Source organism: Triticum urartu, chromosome 1A, assembly GCF_056163025.1.
Source record: "Triticum urartu cultivar PI428250 chromosome 1A, HENAU_Tu73, whole genome shotgun sequence".
Lineage (NCBI taxonomy): Eukaryota > Viridiplantae > Streptophyta > Magnoliopsida > Poales > Poaceae > Triticum > Triticum urartu.
In genome coordinates, this window is record NC_141873.1 from 503,939,994 (window position 1) to 503,961,351 (window position 21,358).

The 21,358-nt window shown below is 44.3% G+C and overlaps 1 protein-coding gene and 1 non-coding gene across 2 annotated transcripts; both read right to left on the reverse strand.

Moving 5' to 3' along the window:
• Positions 1-9,293: 9,293 nt before the first annotated feature.
• Positions 9,294-9,929, reverse strand: LOC147991992 (uncharacterized). The gene has a single exon (XM_087538894.1). It carries the CDS (start codon positions 9,927-9,929, stop codon positions 9,294-9,296), a length of 636 nt encoding a protein of 211 aa, XP_087395020.1.
• Positions 9,930-12,693: 2,764 nt separating this feature from the next.
• On the reverse strand, positions 12,694-12,779 carry TRNAY-GUA (transfer RNA tyrosine (anticodon GUA)). Its single transcript is given in 2 exon segments — positions 12,694-12,729; positions 12,743-12,779. It is a non-coding gene; the product is annotated as a tRNA-Tyr (tRNA).
• Positions 12,780-21,358: the final 8,579 nt, after the last annotated feature.

The following is a 21,358-nucleotide window of genomic DNA, read 5'->3' on the forward strand; positions in this document are numbered from 1 at the left end:
TTTTGCTGCTTAGGTGACCCTGTTCTTGAGCTTGCATGTCAAATTTATTTGGTCAAAAGTAGTTTTGATGCATGATATAGGCTCTAGGCACTTGTAGGAGTAGTTGCTATCAATATTATTGAGTTTGGTTTACTTTTATTTTGAAGTTACTAAAAATTTCAGAATTTTTCAGAAAATGATGAAGATATTTTTGAGGGGCTCATCAAGCCAAAGCTCGAAGGAAAAGGCACCAAAGCCTAAGTATAATCTGCCTCGCACCGCGGAGGTTCGGGCATGTGAATGGCCTTCCCATGATTTCTTGAGGGCAGCCGGGATTTATGAAGATTTTCATGAATTGGCTAAGAATGCAGGCCTCACTGCTTTCCTCCACGACCAATGCGATCAGTATCTCTTACTCACAAATATCTTTGTGCAAAACTTTCATTTCCATTCTAGGAGCTCACCACCTACGGTGGAGTTTTATTTATATGATGATCATAAGGATATGTCACTTTATGATTTTTGTCGGGTTTGTTTAGTCCCTTTTGAGGGCAAGACAGAAGAACCACATCGCGATGATGTGGACGGGTTTATTGATACTATCACTGTAGGGGAAACATGGAAGGTTTCCGATGCACGAATCACCAGCATACATTTTCCTGTTTTATGTTATTTTGCATTATTTGCTAGTCGTTGTTTAATTGGTCGCGGAAACTGTGAAAATCTTAGTATCCCTGATATTATTATTTTGCTCCACGGTTTATACGGTGATAACTCTGTTAGTATGGGCGGCATTATTGCCAAACGGCTAAGTCTGAACCGTACCAAGGGCCCCGTCTTTGGAGGCATCTATGCTTCACGCCTAGCTGCACATTTTAACATACCTATTAGGCATTATGAGAAGGAAGAAAAAGTGCTACCTCGTGTTTATCCAGATTATAAAATTATGGTGGCACATGATTTTATTGTTAAGAATAGGGAAGGAGAGCTTAAATACCAATTGTTCTTTAATAAACATCATCCTGAGACTATTACCCTGACTGCTCCTTCTTTGTTTGATTTATCTGCAGGCCAGTACCTTGTTCCGTTGAACGCTATTCACGCCTACCGGAACCCTGCACCAGCCATGGAGCCAGAGCCGGAACCACAAGTTGATCCTTCACGACAATTTAATTACCAGTGGGATCCGGAGATGATTGTCAGCTGATACGTCTCCAACGTATCTATAATTTTTGATTGCTCCATGCTATATTATCGACTGTTTTGGACTATATTGGGCTTTATTTTCCACTTTTATATTATTTTTGGGACTAACCTATTAACCAGAGGCCCAGCCCAGAATTGCTGTTTTTCTGCCTATTTCAGTGTTTCGAAGAAACGGAATATCAAACGAAGTCCAAACGGAATGAAACCTTCGGGAACATGATTTTCTCACCGAACGTGATCTAGGAGACTTGGACCCTACGCTAAGGCATCAGAGAGGCGGTCACGAGGGTGGGGGGCGCGCCCCCCCTAGGGCACGCCCCGCTGCCTCGTGGGCCCCTCGGTGCTCCACCGACGTACTCCTTCCTCCTATATATACCCACGTACCCCCAAACGATCAGAGGGGAGCCAAAAACCTAATTCCACCACCGCAACATTTTGTATCCACGAGATCCCATCTTGGGGCCTGTTCCGGAGCTCCGCCGGAGAGGGCCGTCATCACGGAGGGCTTCTACATCATCATAGCCTCTCCGATGAAGTGTGAGTAGTTTACCTCAGACCTTCGGGTCCATAGTTAGTAGCTAGATGGCTTCTTCTCTCTTTTTGGATCTCAATACAAAGTTCTCCCCCTCTCTTGTGGAGATCTATTCGATGTAATCTTCTTTTTGTGGTGTGTTTGTTGAGACCGATGAATTGTGGGTTTATGATCAAGTCTATCTATGAATAATATTTGAATCTTCTCTGAATTCTTTTATGTATGATTGGTTATCTTTGCAAGTCTCTTCGAATTATCCGTTTGGTTTGGCCAACTAGATTGGTAGTTCTTGCCATGGGAGAAGTTCTTAGCTTTGGGTTCGATCTTGCGGTGTCCTTTCCTGGTGATAGTAAGGGCAGCAAGGCACGTATTGTATCGTTTCCATCAAGGATAACAAGATGGGGTTTATTTCATATTGCATGAATTTATCTCTCTACATCATGTCATCTTGCTTAAGGCGTTACTCTGTTTTTAACTTAATACTCTAGATGCATGCTGGATAGCGGTCGATGAGTGGAGTAATAGTAGTAGATGCAGAATCGTTTCGGTCTACTTGTCACGGACGTGATGCCTATATACATGATCATGCCTAGATATTCTCATAACTATGCTCAATTCTGTCAATTGCTCAACAGTAATTTGTTCACCCATCGTAGAATACTTATGCTCTTGAGAGAAGCCACTAGTGAAACCTATGGCCCTCGGGTCTATTCTCATCATATCAATCTCCATCACTTTAATCTTGCTTTGCTTTTTTTACTTTGCCTTTACTTTTTACTTGGCATCTCTATACCAAAAATATTATATCTATCAGATCTCACTCTCGTAAGTGACCGTGAAGGGATTGACAACCCCTAATCGCGTTGGTTGCGAGTAGCTATCGTTTTGTGCAGGTACGAGGGACTTGAGCGTGGCCTCCTACTGGATTGATACCTTGGTTCTCAAAAACTGAGGGAAATAGTTACGCTACTCTGCTGCTCATCCCTTCCTCTTCGGGGAAATCCAACGCAAGCTCAAGAGGTAGCATCAGCCAGTGGCAATCGGAGTCTTCCTCTTCTTCTTCTCAGTACGACCCCAACTTTTATTATGGATATCCGCCAGGCCAGCCGTGGCCATAGACCAACTTAGACCAAAAGCCTAAGCTTGAGGGAGTACATGTTTTCCATCGACATTACATTTATGTTCACACACTCATTGCTAGATGTCGGTGCTCATATTTTTTCATTGTATCATCCATGCTAGTTTAATTTCCTTTTTATGCTTTCTTCTTGTGTGTTTAATAAACCTTAAGAAAAACCAAAAAATTAGTTGTAGCTTTTAATTAGTTTACTTCCATGGTTGTAGTAGTAATTAAAAAAAAGAAAACCCAAAAATATTTCCTGTTCTTCTTTTGCTTGTTGGGAGCTCTCCCGTGTAAATAGTTTTGTTTCTTTTTTCTTTTCTTTGGGGGTCGATAGGAGAAGACCATAATTAAATTGTTGAAGTGGCTCTTGTATGCATACTTGTTGATCTGACAAAAGAGCCCATATTGCCTTGTCTTCTCCTGTTTATTGAATGCTTGCAGATTCCAGCTTAGTCCAATGCACGTGCACTATTATTATTCACATCGTTCGGTCATGCAAGTGAAAGGCAATTATGATGATATATGATGGACTGACTGAGATGAGAAAAGCTGGTATGAACTCGACCTCTTTTGTTTTTGTAAATATGATTAGTTCATCGTTCCTGATTCAGCCTATTATGAATAAACATGTTTGCAATGACAACTAGAGATCATAGTTTCTTGTGCCATGCTTGATTAGCTAGGAGCTTATAATGGTTTACCTTGCGTGCCAACATGCTATTAAAATGATTGTGATGTGGTATGATAGGGTGGTATCCTCCTCTGAATGATTGAAGTGACTTGACTTGGCACATGTTCACGCATGTAGTTGAAACAAAATCAACATAGCCTTCACGATATTTATGTTCATGGTGGATTATATCCTACTCATGCTTGCATTCGATGTTGATTAATTTTAATGCATGTTCATGACTGTTGTCACTCTCTAGCTAGTCGCTTCCCAGTCTTTTGCTAGCCTTCACCTGTACTAAGCGGGAATACTGCTTGTGCATCCAATCCCTTAAACCCCAAAGTTATTCCATATGAGTCCACTATACCTACCTATATACGGTATCTACCTGCCGTTCCAAGTAAATTTGTATGTGCCAAACTCTAAACCTTCAAATAAATATCCTGTTTTGTATGCTCGAATAGCTCATGTATCAACTAGGGCTGTCTGTATCTTCCATGTTAGGCGGGTTATTCTCAATAGGAGTGGACTCCGCTCCTCACTCACGAGATAAATGGCTGGTCACCGGGATGCCCAGTCCCATGCTTTATGTAAACTAAATCAAAATAATTGCAAACAAAACTCCCCCTGGGACTCTTGTTAGTTGGAGGCACTCGTTGTTTTGAGCAAGCCATGGATTGATGCTTGTTGGTGGAAGGGGGAGTATAAACTTTACCATTCTGTTTGGGAACCGCCTATAATGTGTGTAGCATGGAAGATATCGCCATCTCTTGGTTGTTATGTTGGCAATGAAAGTATACCGCTCAAAATATTATTCACCTCTGTTTCAAAACCGAGCTCTGGCACCTCTACAAATCCCTGCTTCCCTCTGCGAAGGGCCTATCTATTTACTTTTATGTTGAGTCATCATCCTCTTATTAAAAAGCACCAGTTGGAGAGCACCGCTGTCATTTGCATTCATTACTATTAGTTTACATTGAGTATGACTTGACTGGATCTCTTTTACCATGAATTACAATGTCTAGTCAGTCCTTGGTCTTTAAAGGTGCTCCGCATTTATGTTTTGCAGTCTCAGAAAGGGCTAGCGAGATACCATCTTGTTATACCATATTATGATTGTTTTGAGGAAGTGTTGTCATCCGAGATTTATTATTATTGCTCGCTAGTTGATTATGCCATTGATATGAGTAAACTTAAGACCTAAGCGTTATTGCGTATGTGGTTAGTTATAATCTTTGCTGAAAACTTGAATGCTGGCTTTACATATTTACCACAACAAGAGCAAACGGAGTTTGTAAAAGTTTTTCTTTATCACTTTCAGTTTATCAACTGAATTGCTTGAGGACAAGCAAAGGTTTAATCTTGGGGGAGTTGATACGTCTCCGTCGTATCTACTTTTCCAAACACTTTTGCCCTTGTTTTGGACTCTAACTTGCATGATTTGAATGGAACTAACCCGGACTGACGCTGTTTTCAGCAGAATTACCATGGTGTTATTTATGTGCAGAGACAAACGTTCTTGGAATGACCTAAAACTTCACAGAGCAACTTTTTGGAAAATATGAAAAATACGTGCAAAAGATGAAGGCCAGGGGGCCTACCACCTGTCCACGAGGGTGGGGGGCGCGCCCCCTACCTCGTGGGACCCCTGATGCCTCTCCGACTCCAACTCCAACTCCATATATTGTGTTTCGAGGAGAAAAAAATCAGAGAGAAGAATTCATCGCGTTTTACGATACGGAGCCGCCGTCAAGCCCTAAAACCTCTCGGGAGGGCTGATCTGGAGTCCGTTCGGGGTTTCGGAGAGGGGAATCCGTCTTCATCGTGATCATCAACCATCCTCCATCACCAATTTCATGATGATCACCGCCGTGCATGAGTAATTCCATCGTAGGCTTGCTGGACGGTGATGGGTTGGATGAGATCTATCATGTAATCGAGTTAGTTTTGTTAGGGTTTGATCCCTAGTATCCACTATGTTCTGAGATTGATGTTGCTATGACTTTGCTATGCTTAATTCTTGTCACTAGGGCCCGAGTGCCATGATTTCAGATCTGAACCTATTATGTTTTCATCAATATATGAGTGTTCTTGATCCTATCTTGCAAGTCTATAGTCACCTATTATGTGTTATGATCCGTTAACCCCGAAGTGACAATAATCATGATACTTACCGGTGATGACCGTAGTTTGAGGAGTTCATGTATTCACTATGTGTTAGTGCTTTGTTCTGGTACTCTATTTAAAGGAGGCCTTAATATCCCTTAGTTTTCATAAGGACCCCGCTGCCACGGGAGGGTAGGACAAAAGATGTCATGCAAGTTCTTTTCCATAAGCACGTATGACTATATTCGGAATACACGCCTACATTATATCAATGAATTGGAGCTAGTTCTGTGTCACCCTAGGTTATGACTGTTACATGATGAACCGCATCCGGCATAATTCTCCATCACCGATCCATTGCCTACGAGCTTTCCATATATTGTTCTTCGCTTATTTACTTTTCCGTTGCTATTGCTATCATCACTACAAAATACCAAAACATTACTTTTGCTACTGTTACCTTTTGCTACCTTTACCACTACTATCATATTACTTTGCTACTAAATACTTTGCTGCAGATATTAAGTTTCCAGGTGTGGTTGAATTGACAACTCAACTGCTAATACTTGAGAGTATTCTTTGGCTCCCCTTGTGCCGAATCAATAAATTTGGGTTGAATACTCTACCCTCGAAAACTGTTGCGATCCCCTATACTTGTGGGTTATCAGAAGGTAAGCAATGTTGTTGTTGTGATGAAAGGTGACGAGTGAAGTGTCAAAACGGGAAGGGGTAAAACCGATGGTTTGAGCATAAGTAGAAAAGCGTTGGAACCAGACATGTGGTGCTTGTTTAAGACCATAAAGAGATTTTTGAAGAAGACAAACATGATTAGGATAGGAGGAATGTTCAAAGCCAAGAGGTTGTTGACAATAGACTGTTTCTTGAAGAGAGCCATGAAGAAAAGCATTTTTGACATCTAGTTGATGAATTGGCCAGGAAGAAGAGACGACGATGCTAAGGACAGTGCAAATAGTGCTGGGCTTGACAACTGGGGAGAAAGTCTCATCATAATCGATGCCGTGTTGCTGAGAGTATCCACAGGCATACCCATCGAGCCTTATAACATGCAAGACTCCCATTAGAATTAAATTTGTGGCGAAAAACCCATCTGCCCGAAATGATATTTGTATTGGAAGGCCGAGGAACTAACTGCCACGTGTTATTCTGCAGAAGGGCATCATATTCATCTTTCATAGCTGCGGCCCAATTAGGATCTAGGAGAGCTGATTTGTAAGATTTGGGTAGAGAGGAAGGAGATAGAGATGCATGAAGATTGAGACGATATTTTGCACGTAAACGAAACCCGGACTTGGCACGTGTGCACATGGTATGATCGTTAATTGGAGTTGGAACGGGAATAGCATGAGCAGGAGGGGTGGAGGAAGATGTGGTGGACGCGTCCGGCGCAACGGAGGAAGCGGACGCGAGAGATGGCGGTGAAGACTGCGGCGGCAAGAGGTCTGCCGCGACAGAGTGTAATGGGTTTTCCTCTGCCGAAACAGAGGTGATGACAGAAGTGGTCGCGGTAGGATCCGCTACCGTGGTAGAGGATTCAGCTGGTTTCGCTGGATAGGTCGGCGGGTGAAAGAAGGGAAGATGATTGCGATGAGAGGGACTAGTGGACGGCGTGGGTGAGTTGGGATCTAACTGTTGACGCCCGGAAAAGGGAAAAATGTTTTCAGCGAATGTTACATGATGAGACACATGAACACGACCACTAACAAGATCTAGACAACGATAACCCTTGTGCTCGTCAGAAAAACCTAGATGGACACACGGGGTAGAGCGCGGGGAAAGTTTGTTAGGAGAAGTGGAGTAGGAGTTTGGGAAACAAAGACAACCAAAGACGCGAACATCGGAGTAATTTGGATGAGAGAGAAATAAAGAGAAGTAAGGAGTAATTTGTGGGTTAACTTTGGATGGACGAATATTGAGTAAATATGTGGCCGTGTGGAGGGCCTCAGCCCAGAACTTCGGAGGCATAGAAGATTGAACAAGCAGAGTGCGAATGATGTCATTACGAGTACGAAGAGAATGCTCGGCTTTGCCGTTTTGAGGGAAGGTATAAGGACAGGAGAAGCGCAAGAGAATTCCATATTGCAGAAAGAAATTTTGATTTTTAAAGTTGTCAAATTCACGACCATTATCACATTGGATGAATCTTTTAGGAAGGAAAAAGTGGATCGAGACATAGTGCTGAAAGTTAAGGAATATATTATGAACGTCGGATTTGTTGTGTAAAGAAAAAGTCCAAACATAATGAGTAAAATCATCAAGGATCATGAGATAATACTTAAAACCAGATACACTTTCTATGGGTGATGTCCAGAGATCACAATGAAGTAATTTAAAAGGAAAAGTACTAGAGGATTGAGAGGAACTAAAGGGAAGGCGAACACGTTTGCCCAATTGACATGACTGACACATAGAAGAATTATAAGAGTCTCTATTACAAGGTATTGAAAATTCACTAAGAAGTATGGATAACATATTTTTATTGGGATGGCCGAGACGTTGGTGCCACAGATCAACCGAGGCCACCATAGATGTTGGAGGACCAGCGACCGGAGCACCATGGATAGAATATAAATCACCAGAGCTATTGAATCGAGCGATCTCGGCTTTGGTCGGGTAGTCCTTCACAGACAAACCAAAGGGGTCAAACTCAACAGAAACATGATTATCGGTGGTGATTTGGCGAACAGAAATCAGATTTTTTTTAATAAGAGCAGGAGCTACAAGAACATCACGAAGAAGCAAAGGCTTAATTGGGGATTGGATTTGAGCCTGACCGACACAGTAAATAGGAATAGAAGATCCATCACCGAGAGTAATAGAGGGAAAAGACGAAGGTGTGCAAGAAGAAAGCAAATTGCTCGATGCAGACATATGACGAGAAGCACCAGAATCGAAAATCCAATTTGTACCTGAGTTCCCTTGTGCAGCAAAGTTGTTCATGGCTTGTAGAAAAGCAGCTTGGTCCCAGCTCGGAGTCGAAGTAGAGGCCGGTGTAGTCATGGGAGTTTGCGGGTGTGGTGGCGTCGGCAATAGGGTCGGCATCAGCGTAAAGAGAGAGACACCATCATTGTACTGCTGCATGTAGGGGGACGATGGAGCGCCATAGGATGCATAAGGACTGGTGTTGTAGATCGGTGGCGCGTAGGAGGGAGCAACGTGGTACGCGGCCGTCGGCTGTCGAGGCACGAGGACTGGCGCGCCAGTGTGAGGGCAAGCACCGGGCTGCTAGCCACCGGTATAGGCAGACGGGGCACCATATGGCATAGGGGCGGACCAGGGCATAGGCCACGCCTGGACTAGCCCTGTCCATGGATCAGGAGATGGGCGCCTTCCGGGCGGCGGTGGTGGTGCAGTTGATGAAACCGGGGGCGGTGGTGGTGCAGTTGGTGGAGCCGGGGTGGAGCAAGAGCGGGCGCCGTGCGAAACTGCGACGGCCTAGGGTTTTTGCCCCGGTAGTTGGGACTTGGACGCAAGCCGGATGGTTGAGGAGGTGTTGTTGGTGGAGATGGTGGTGGCGGCATCGACGCAGGCAGTCGAGGAGAAGCAGTGAAGACCTGAGGATGGGAGTCCTTCATAGTTAGGGCACGATCGGCCCATTGAAGCATCAAGCGAACCTCGGTGAAGGAGGGACGCAGACGCATCATAGGGATGAAGGAGGCCTACTTCTCGAACCGCTCGCTGAGGCCGACGAGGAGGACGTTGATGAGATGGCGATCATCGATCGAATCACCAAGTTCGCGGAGTTCATCCGCGATCGCCTTGAGGCGTTGGCAGTAGATGCCGACTGGTGAATCACCTTGCACCGTATTCCGAAGCTCGGTGTGGAGATTGTTGGCGTGAGCGTCGACGTTGTCCTGGAAGAGCTGACGAAGGGCCGCCCATAGATCGGCGGCGGAGGCACCGTTACAGTGGACGAGATTAAAGATCTCTGTGGAGCCTCGCATGTAGATCCATTGAATAATGGCGAGATCATCCTTGACCCATCGCGGATCATGAAATTGAGGAAGAGAGTTGTCGGCAACGTGAGAGCGGAGATTGCATCGTCCAAGGTGGACGTCGAAGAGGTGATGCCAATGGTAGTAGTTGTGAGCAGCGAGGTCTACGGTTACGGGGATGTATGGTCTAATATCGGAAATTGTGTCGGTGAAAGAGATGGAAGGGGGTATTAGTGGAGGTAGAGCTCGAGTAGAGGTACAGGCGGAGGAGGCCGTGGTGACCTTGGCGGCGACGATGGCGGCACGCCGCTCGAAGTAGCCGGGCGACGGCAGCGGTGGCGGGGCTGGCGGGTTAGCCATACCTTAGGATCGAAAGTCTGATACCATGTGGAATTGTATTGAATAATTGTTGATGCAATATTGTGCCGGTACAAGAAGTATATATAAGAGCTAAGCCGCACCTGACCTAGCCTTATTACAAACCGAGTAGGAGTCATAATCCTAATACAAGTTGTATTCTAACACTAATTAGTAGCACTATCAGTCTGCTTCCCATCACACACACCTCCATTTCTCTTATAATACTGTACACATCCATTCGTACTGAACGAGAAGAGACACCTTGCAAACTTTGGCTCATCAGAAAAAGAAAAGAAAAGTCAGTCGGCGAGCTAGATACTTAGACTGCCTCAATGGGCCAAATTTTGACACAGAGCAGAAGATAACCCCAGCAGTGGACAGGCGAAGAACATTGACTACACACACACCCACAAAAAGATAGCAGTCACGGGCCAAGCATGCATCCCTTCCTTGGAGCAGCTCAAAAATCTACAGAACCAAACAGTCCGGGTTCAGGTTCAGACTTCAGAGCACAAGGTCCAGAATCTACATCAGTTGGTTGCCCACGGACGGGGTCGACAAGGAAATGCAGCTCGACACATCTGTCTGCGACCGGATCGAACTTCGATGCCCACATCTGCATCGATTTCACAAGGCAAACACAATGGAATTATATTCAGATGGAACTTGATTCGGCATTCACGACGCAAGCCGGCATAGTGCTTGCTGTTCATTATTCTTGCTGTCAACTAGCGCAAGTGGGTAGAGAGTTCCAGATTTTAGGCTTTTAGCTAAGTAATCATCATCATCATCATCGTTCTGTGAGCCTAGCCTAGCTTGAGCTTCTGGTTTTGCAATGCAGTAGGTAAAGATAACCAAGATGAGAGATCCCAGTTTCCAAGCCATTATTTACTAAACTGAAGGTACGACTGAATGATTCAGTTTCAGAGGAATTATTTTCAGAGCCCCAGGAAAGTTACGACAGAAGGTTCTAGGGTATGGAACTATGGATGATCTAGTAATTTACTGTACTCTTGTTAGTCTCTTGGTATTGTCTCGATAAAAACAAAAGTTCCCCTTCAAAAACCATCCAAAACAGAATTTACCAACACCCAAATTTCTATGGATGCAAGTGCAGAAACCTGACATCCTTGTACGCCGTGCTCCCCTTGAATAATTTGAAGTCATCACCTGTAGAAAACAGGAGAAATGTGGTAATCAGCCGGGTGATCAGTGAAGATGTCCATCGTCTACCTTTGCTCTGCAATCTATATGGTTTAGGGATTCTGAAATGGAACCAAAACAAAATGTAGTGAAGAGTTATTTGATGGTAAACGGATAATGGCAGCGACAGTATATATTGTCCATATATATCATCAGGAATTGTTCTTTCAGACCAAGGACAAACTATGCAGGGGAATGCCTCTGCAAATAATAAGCTGCCAAGCAGATCAAGATAGAAATAATAAGCTGCCAAGCAGATCAAGATAGAAGGTGCACCTTCTATCTTGATCTGCTGTGGCCTGCATCTAGCTTTATGTGGCCTGAATCCAAGAGACACATGTTTGCCAACAAATCAAAGTGCAGTTCATAACTTGATGAATTCTCTGTCAATAGTTTAGACACAAGTCCCTGACCTAATGACACGTGAGTATCCCCCTCATCCGATACTGAGCTGTATATAAGTAATCAGGCATGTCCTTTTCTCCAGCATCGAAGAATCTACAGGGAAATAAAAATGGTGTATACAGAATTCTGAAGTTTCAAGGGAAATAGCTCCATGTAAACCTGAGGATGTAAATTATTAGCTAAAAAACACAGTTCCCACCTTTTCTTGACATCATCACCAGATGGAGCACCATTGGCAGGTCAAAATACACCGAGGATAATGAATCACCTTGCTTTTAGCCCCCCACCACCTACAATCTGCACCAGGAAGATTTAGCCCAACTTTGGGCATTATACACATACATGGAAAAGCATAAAGATTGAGCAAAAGCCAGATCAAGATCTCCCATCATCCAAAATTCTGCACGGGGCAGCGATGCAGACCAAAAGCAACTTGCAACGGGACGTGTAGTCTGAGAGGTCAGATTCTACATTTGATTGCTCAAGGTACGCGCATAGGAAAGGATGAATCAGGTGTTCAACTGCATGTTGGATCCGTGAGGGCCGGTTTACATTACAATCGGGGACGGCGGTAGCATTGAGAAAATTGGCACTGATCATGCAGATGACCTTGGAAAGTGTCCCTCGCCAGGTGACAACCACCCTGAATTTGGTGGAGTCTGCCATCTGAACTTCACTTCTGGTCCTGGTCCTGCCAAGGGGAGATTTTGCTGGGAACGACAGCCGGAATGGAGGGCATTCAGGGGAAGCAGTTTCGGGCACGGCATTTTAGATGCAATTAAATCACTTCACCTTCTCCTCCTCCTCGCCCGATGTGTGTGACCTGGAAGGGAATGTGTTACGTGTATGTTTTTCACACAAGAGATCATACAGGTTGTGAATTCCACATATGCCTTGTGGACATGGCACCAGAACCGGGATACATATGGAGAACACAATGTGGGAGATCATATCTATATTGTACGGGAACCAGATAAGTGCCTATTGCAGCCAAAGGGTGTGATTTCACAGGACTGGTGATTCTGAAGTCTATCTTCTTTAACTTTGTGTTTATCACCCATGTAGATTCTCAATGCCTCGGCGGGATCCCCTCTCCATTAAGTAACATCTCTTTGTGTAAAAAAAAAGGAGTTGTAAACGAATAAAAAAAGAAATATCCGACCTACCGGATTCGAACCAGTGACCTAAGGATTTATCTGCACATACTACAGTCCTCCGCTCTACCAACTGAGCTAAGGTCGGATTGTGATTCTGGATGGCCAAAGCCTAGAGAACATTTCCTAGTGAAGCCTGAAATGCATCTCCGCAAGTAAAACCAGCAATGCTGGTATAATACTTGCAGTAAAACAAACATCTGAACCAAATACATACACAGGCAACTTAACGTTAAAAAAATAATTGAACATATATCACGCCCAACACCACCATTATATAGCTTTCAACTCAAATGATAAAACTTATAGAAAGAATTCCTTATTTAACACTTTTAAATTTGCTTTCCCTATTTGACCCCTTTATATCGTAGTTTCTTATGCAGAGTTGTTTGCATTGATGTCTTTGTTGTAGTATTTCTTATTCTCTGATTGGTTCTTCATCCGTGGCTTATCGTTGCCCACTAAGAGCACATACAAAATCATCCTCCACAAAGAAGATGAAACCCCATTGATAGGCTAGTCTCGGGCAGCAGAGTCCCTAACAAAGTTACATTGCTCCCAAAAATATTTGCATGCCTTGTGATCACCATGTGGAAGACCGTGACCACATCTTCCTCCATTGTCTACTCTCCGCAGGTATTTGGAAATTAATAGACATTCTCCAGGGATATCTATCTCGACACTCTCTAGGACTTATCTCAGTCCCTCATCTATATGACCTAGTATACCATTTGATTCTATTCATTTTCTTTGGAAATTTTGGGATGCTAGCAACGCGAAGGTTTTCGCAATGAACACCAGCGCCACTCCCTCACTCTCAAGATGATTATTTATAATCTCATCATATGGTCCCTTGTCTTTCAAAAACCGAGCAACAAGGTGGTTGCCTCCACATGTGCCAATACCTCAGAAGTGCAAATCCTAGCTTGTAAGTCGGGCCACAGAGATGATTCATGAAGGAAAAATAGTACTCCCTCCATTTTTATTTACTCTGCATATTAGGTATGATTGAAGTCAAACTTCATAAAGTTTGACTAAGTTTATAGAAAAAATATGAACATATACAATAGCAAATCTGTATGATGTGAAGTGTATTCAATAATGAAGCTAATGGTATTGATTTGTTATTGTATATGTTAATATCTTTGTCTATAAACTTTGACTTTGACTAAAGCTAATATGTGGAGTAAATAAAAACGGAGGGAGTATATAAGTAATGTCCACCAGCGACAAGTTTAGGGAACTATATTGAAATAACCTGATCCAACAATAAATTATTGTAGTCGGTTGAAAAATCAAAACCGCCTCAGAGAATTCATTGAGCCGGTCAAAATTTCAAACCAACTAGGATAAGTTTTCTATAGTCGGTTGCTTTGTGGCAACCGACCATAGTCATTCCTGTTGGGGAACGTAGTGATAATTCAAAAAATTTCCTACGTGTCACCAAGATCAATCTAGGAGATGGTAGCAACGAGAGAGAGGGAGTGCATCTTTATACCCTTGAAGATCGCTAAGCGTAAGCGTTACAAGAACGCGGTTGATGGAGTCGTACTCGCGGCGATTCAAATCGGGGAAGATCCAATCCAAGCGCCGAACGGATGACGCCTCCGCGTTCAACAGACGTATAGCCCAGGGACGTCTCCTCCTTCTTGATCCAGCAGGGGGAGAGGAGAAGTTGATGGAGAACTCCGGCAGCATGTCGACGTGGTGGTGGAGCTCGTGGTTCTCCGGCAGAGCTTCGCTAAGCACTACGGAGGAGGAGGAGTTGGAGGGGGGAGGGCTGCGCCAGGGGAAGGGTGCGGCTGCCCTCCCACCCCCTCACTATATATAGGGGGAAGGGGAGAGGGGCCCGGTCCCCTTAGATGCATCTAGAGGGGGGGGACGACCAAGGGGGGAGACTTGCCCCCAAGCAGGTGGGAGGCGCCCGCACCCCCTAGGGTTTCCAACCCTAGGCGCCTTGGGCCCTTGGGGGGGGGGCACCAGCCCACTAAGCCCTATGGGGCAGGTGGCCCTACCCGGTGGACCCCCGGACACCTTTCGGTGGTCCCGGTACAATACCGATAACCCCCGAAACTTTGTGGCGACTGAAACTGGACTTCCCATATATAAATCTTCACCTTCGGACCATTCCGGAACTCCTCGTGACGTCCGGGATCTCATCTGGGACTCCGAACAACTTTAGGTAACCACATACAATTTCCCATTACAACTCTAGCGTCACCGAACCTTAAGTGTGTAGACCCTACGGGTTAGGGAACCATGCAGACATGACCGAGACACCTCTCCGGCCAATAACCAATAGCGGGATCTGGATACCCATATTGGCTACCACATGTTCCACGATGATCTCATCGGATGAACCACGATGTCGGGGATTCAATCAATCCCGTATACAATTCCCTTTGTCCATCGGTATGTTACTTGCCCAAGATTCGATCGTCGCTATCCCCATACCTCGTTCAATCTCGTTACCGGCAAGTCTCTTTACTCGTTCCGTAACACATGATCCCGTGGCTAACTCCTTTAGTTACATTGAGCTCATTATGATGATGCATTACCGAGTGGGCCCAGAGATACCTCTCCATCATACAGAGTGACAAATCCCAGTCTCAATTCATGCCAACCCAACAGACACTTTCGGAGATACCTATAGTGCACCTTTATAGTAACCCAGTTACGTTGTGACGTTTGATACACCCAAAGCATTCCTACGGTATCCGGGAGTTGCACAATCTCATGGTCTAAGGAAATGATACTTGACATTAGAGAAGCTCTAGCAAACGAACTACACGATCTTGTGCTATTCTTAGGATTGGGTCTTGTCCATCACATCATTCTCCTAATGATGTGATCCCGTTATCAACGACATCCAATGTCCATGATCAGGAAACCGCAACCATCTATTGATCAACGAGCTAGTCAACTAGAGGCTCACTAGGGACATGTTGTGATCTATGTATTCACACATGTATTACGGTTTCCGGTTAATACAATTATAGCATGAACAATAGACAATTGTCATGAACAAGGAAATATAATAATAACCATTTTATTATTGCCTCTAGGGCATATTTCCAACAATTCTTAAGCAGTTCTGACATTCCAACCAGCTGTAATAATACCACACCCAAAAGTCCCACCAAGTCCATCCATATAAGTATACTCTTTGAGCTCTAACCCACTCCTTCTACCCTCCTCTTTCTGTCGCTATTGTGGTGGCAACACCCTCTTCCCACCGCCCACCACACATCCGACCGTGCTCACCACCTGTTACTCGATTTGACAAGTCTAGTTGTCCCTACGTGGATTTGGTTACACTGGCCATCTCCATGTGTGGCTTTGACATGGTTTAAGGTTGTTAGGATCGAATATTTAAGGATTGGAAGCAGGGTGAATAGTCATATACAAATAAAACCACACTTATTTTAAAAGTTGGTTGTTTTAAGCAACAAGCTTCTATGTTGGTCCTAGAGCACTTTAACAACAAAGCTAGAAAGAGCATTGTGGAAGAATAAGGTAACTTGCCAGAAAGTAAGAGTTAAGTTTACGGAATGCAAACGCAAATGGCTTGGCTTGTTTTCCCCGTGGTTTGAATAGTTGGCGCTATCCTACTCGACATTGATGGAGGCTAGCTTTGAACCAAATGATTCTAGGATCACAAGGATCCTAGCTATGTTGCCCACCAAAGAGGCCTACCAAGGACAAGATACCTATTGTACCGTGGAGTGCATCAAGAAGCCACACGAAGGGGTACATCCTCATGAAGTAGGAAATCATTGAGACCTCACAAACTCTTGAGTACTTCACAATATATATGAAACATGTGTTGGGGAACGCAGTAATTTCAAAAAAATTCCTACGCACACGCAAGATCCATCTAGGTAATGCATAGCAACGAGCGGGGAAGAGTGTTGTCTACGTACCCTCGTAGACCGTAAGAGGAAGCGTTATGACAACACGGTTGATGTAGTCGTACGTATTCACGATCCGACCGATGCTAGCACCGAAGGTATGACACCTCTGCGATCTGCACACGTTCAGCTCGGTGACATCCCACGAAGTCTAGATCCAGCTGAGTGTCAAGGGAGAGTTTTGTTAGCATGCCGGCGTGATGACGATGATGATGAAGCTACCGGAACAGGGCTTCGCCTAAGCACTGCAACAATATGACCGAGGTGGATTATGGTGGAGGGGGGCACCTGATACGTCTCCAACGTATCTATAATTTTTGATTGCTCCATGCTATATTATCTACTGTTTTGAACATTATTGGGCTTTATTATCCACTTTTATATTATTTTTGGGACTAACCTATTAACCGGAGGCCCAACCCAGAATTGCTGTTTTTTGCCTGTTTTAGGGTTTCGAAGAAAAGGAATATCAAACGGAGTCCAAACGGAATGAAACCTTCGGGAACGTGATTTTCTCAGTGAATACAACTCAGGAGACTTGGACCCTACGTCAAGCCAATTAACAGGAGGCCACGAGGTAGGGGGGCGCGCCTGGGGGGCACGAGGTAGGGGGGCGCGCCTGCCCCCCCAGGCACGTCCTCCACCCTCGTGGGCCCCCTGTTGCTCCACCGACGTACTTCTTCCTCCTATATATATCCACGTACCCCCAAACGATCAGAACATGAGCCAAAACCCTAATTCCACCGCTGTAACTTTCTGTATCCACGAGATCCCATCTTGGGGCCTGTTCCGGAGCTCCGCCGGAGGGGGCATCGATCACGGAGGGCTTCTACATCAACACCATAGCCTCTCCGATGAAGTGTGAGTAGTTTACTTCAGACCTACGGGTCCATAGTTAGTAGCTAGATGGCTTCTTATCTCTTTTTGGATCTCAATACAATGTTCTCCCCCCTCTCTTGTGGAGATCTATTCGATGTAATCTTCTTTTTGTGGTGTGTTTGTTGAGACCGATGAATTGTGGGTTTATGATCAAGTCTATCTATGAATAATATTTGAATCTTCTCTGAATTCTTTTATGTATGATTGGTTATCTTTGCAAGTCTCTTCGAATTATCAGTTTGGTTTGGCCTACTAGATTGATCTTTCTTGCAATGGGAGAAGTGCTTAGCTCTGGGTTCAATCTTGCGGTGTCCTTTCCTGGTGATAGTAAGGGCAGCAAGGCACATATTGTATTGTTGTCATCGAGGATAACACGATGGGGTTTTCTTCATATTGCATGAGTCTATCCCTCTACATCATGTCATCTTGCTTAAGGCGTTACTCTGTTTTTAACTTAATACTCTAGATGCATGCTGGATAGCGGTCGATGAGTGGAGTAATAGTAGTAGATGCAGGCAGGAGTCGGTCTACTTGTCTCGTACGTGATGCCTATATACATGATCATACCTAGATATTCTCATAACTATGCTCAATTCTGTCAATTGCTCAACAGTAATTTGTTCACCCACCATAGAATACTTATGCTCTCGAGAGAAGCCACTAGTGAAACCTATGGCCCCTGGGTTTATCTTTATCATATCAATCTCCTACTACTTAGTTATTTACTTTGCCTTTATTTTACTTTGCATCTTTATCATAAAAATACCAAAAATATTATCTTTATCATATCTATCAGATCTCACTCTCGTAAGTGGCCCTATAGGGATTGACAACCCCTATTTGCATTGGTTGCGAGGATTCATTTGTTTTGTGCAGGTACGAGGGACTCGCGCATAGCCTCCTACTGGATTGATACCTTGGTTCTCAAAAACTGAGGGAAATACTTATGCTACTTTGCTGCATCATCCCTTCCTCTTCGAGGAAAACCAACGCAGTGCTAAAAGAGGTAGCAAGAAGGATTTCTGGCGCTGTTGCCGGGGAGGTCTACGCAAAAGTCAACATACCAAGTACCCATCACATACCCTTATCTCCCGCATTACATTATTTGCCATTTGCCTCTCGTTTTCCTCTCCCCCACTTCACCCTTGCCGTTTTATTTGCCCTCTCTCTCTCTATCCTCCCTCTCTTTCTCTATTTGCCCCTTTTTGTCCGCTTGCTTTTTGTTTGCTTGTGTGTTAGTTTGCTTGTTTGTCGCGATGGCTCTACCTAAATTTGGTGACCTTCACCTTAAAAGGTTAGAAGAAATCGAAAATAATGTTAGGAGTTTCATGGTTTTGCAATTTGAACATAATAGTTTCTTCAGAAACGAGCTTAAAGAACAGAAAAGTTTTATGAATAAAGAGCTTCATGATATGTCTAAAGAATTCGATGGTTTAAGATCCCAACTTGCTCATCTTGAGAAATTAACTGCTGAAATTTCGGATAAGCAGGCTACCCTAGTTAATAAGATGGCCGTTAAACCGAGTTGCTATGAAAATAATGATGAAGATCTAAAAGTTATTGATGTGTCCCCTATTAAATCTTTGTTTTGCAATGTGAATCTTGATAATGATGGGACTGAATATAATCCACCTTTACCTAGAAGGCTTTCCAAGAATTCTGAATCTTTTGATCTTGATGTTAAATTTGATAAAAGTGGGATTGAAGAAATTAAAACCCTAGATGTTGCTAAACCCACTATTATGGATTTCAAGGAATTTAACTATGAAAATAGCTCTTTGATTGATTGTATTTCCTTATTGCAATCTGTGCTAAATTCTCCTCACGCTTATATTCAAAATAAAGCGTTTACTAAACATATCGTTGATGCATTGATGCAATCTTATGAAGAAAAACTTGATTTGGAAGTTTCTATCCCTAGAAACTTTACGATGAGTGGGAACCAACTATTAAAATTAAAATTAAAGATCATGAATGCTATGCTTTATGTGATTTGGGTGCTAGTGTTTCCACGATTCCAAAGACTTTGTGTGATTTGTTAGGTTTACGTGATTTTGATGATTGCTCTCAAAACTTGCACCTTGCGGATTCCACTATTAAGAAACCTATGGGAAGAATTAATGATGTTCTTATTGTTGCAAATAGGAATTATGTGCCCGTAGATTTTATTGTTCTTGACATAGATTGCAATCCTTCATGTCCTATTATTCTTGGTAGACCTTTCCTTAGAATGATTGGTGCAATTATTGATATGAAGGAAGGAAATATTAGATTCCAATTTCCGTTAAGGAAAGGCATGGAACACTTTCCTAGAAAGAAAATTAAATTACCTTATGAATCTATTATGAGAGCCACTTATCAATTGCCTACCAAAGATGGCAATACCTAGATCTATTCTTGCTTGTTATGCCTAGCTAGGGCGTTAAACGATAGCGCTTGTTGGGAGGCAACCCAATTTTATTTTTATTCCTTGCTTTTTGCTCCTGTTTAGTAATAAATAAATTATTTAGCCTCTGTTTTGGTTGTGTTTTTTGTGTTTAATTAGTGTTTGTGTCAAGTAGAACCGTTGGGAAGACTTGGGGAAAGTCTTGTTGAACTTGCTGTAAAAAATAGAAACTTTAGCGCTCACGGGAACTGCTGTAATTTTTATTTGGAAAGTTATATTTAGTTAATTATTTTTGCAGATGATGAATAGATAAATTACTCACGTCCAGCAATTTATTTTAGAATTTTTGGGGTTCCATATATTGCTCTAGCTACAGATTACTACAGACTGTTCTGTTTTTGACAGATTCTGTTTTTCGTGTGTTGTTTGCTTGTAATAGCACCCCAGGTACCCTAACTTGCATAGAATGTGATGATTTAGTCCCAAACTTGAAAAATTTGACTCCACCATACCCCAACTTGCACTAGATGTGATGATTTAGTCCCCGGCCTATCACAGCTCGACAAGTGGTAGCCAGGTGGCCTGACCGGTCTTCGTCCGCACTTTGCAGCAAACACCCTGCGGTCTTCTCTAATTAACCTGCAGTACTGGATGTTAAGATGCAGTTAACAGCATATCTCCCGGTGGCTGGTGCTGGGCCACCGGACCTGCCCGACCACGATGCAGGAGCTTTGGGACGACCTGCTCCGGCAGCTCATCGCCACCTGGCTCTCCCGCCGGTACACCCTTCAAAAAGCACAAGGGCCAGGCATCCGCTCAAGGGCCAGGCCCGCGTCGCCGCGCTCCGGGAGTTGCGCTCCCTCGCCTCCACCCACCAGTCTGTGACCAAGGCCATAGCCGAGGCCGGCGGCGTGTCGTTGCTGACCTTGCTTGTTGGCCCCTTCACGTCTCATTCGATGGGATCCGAGGCGGTGGCCATTCTTGTGAGCGGCGTGCCGCTCGACGCCGAGGCGAAGGCGGCGCTGATGCAGCCGGCAAAGGTGTCCCTCATGGTGGACATGCTGAATGAGGGCGCCGTCGACACCAAGATCAACTGCGTCCACCTCATCCGCATCGTCATGGAGGAGAAAGGCTGCCGACCGGAGACGGTGGCGAGCCTGAGCCTCTTTATCCATCTACACCTGCACCTACCTAGTCGTCTCCGCCTTGCTCTATCCATCCAGAATCCTCGTCGGCGACGGAGATGCAGGCCGCCGTCGCCTTCAGCCAGAGCCAGCCGTCCCTTCTCGCTCGTCCGCTCCGGCGGCTCCCAAGGCCTTACCACGGGTACGTACGTATCTGCGACGATTCCTCTCGCCTCAATTCCATCTTTGCCTTTTTGAGCTAACCTGCATCTGCATGTGGTTGCGCAGCAGCGGGCCGGAGCTGGAGCCGGATGATGGTGTGCTGTTGTGTCAGGACTGATCCAGGGAGGTGTCATCAAGCTTCAGT

Coding starts and splice junctions, on each gene's coding strand:
- LOC147991992 (XM_087538894.1), bottom strand. CDS start 9,929: ATGGCTAACCCGCCAGCCCCGCCACCGCTGCCGTCGCCCGGCTACTTC.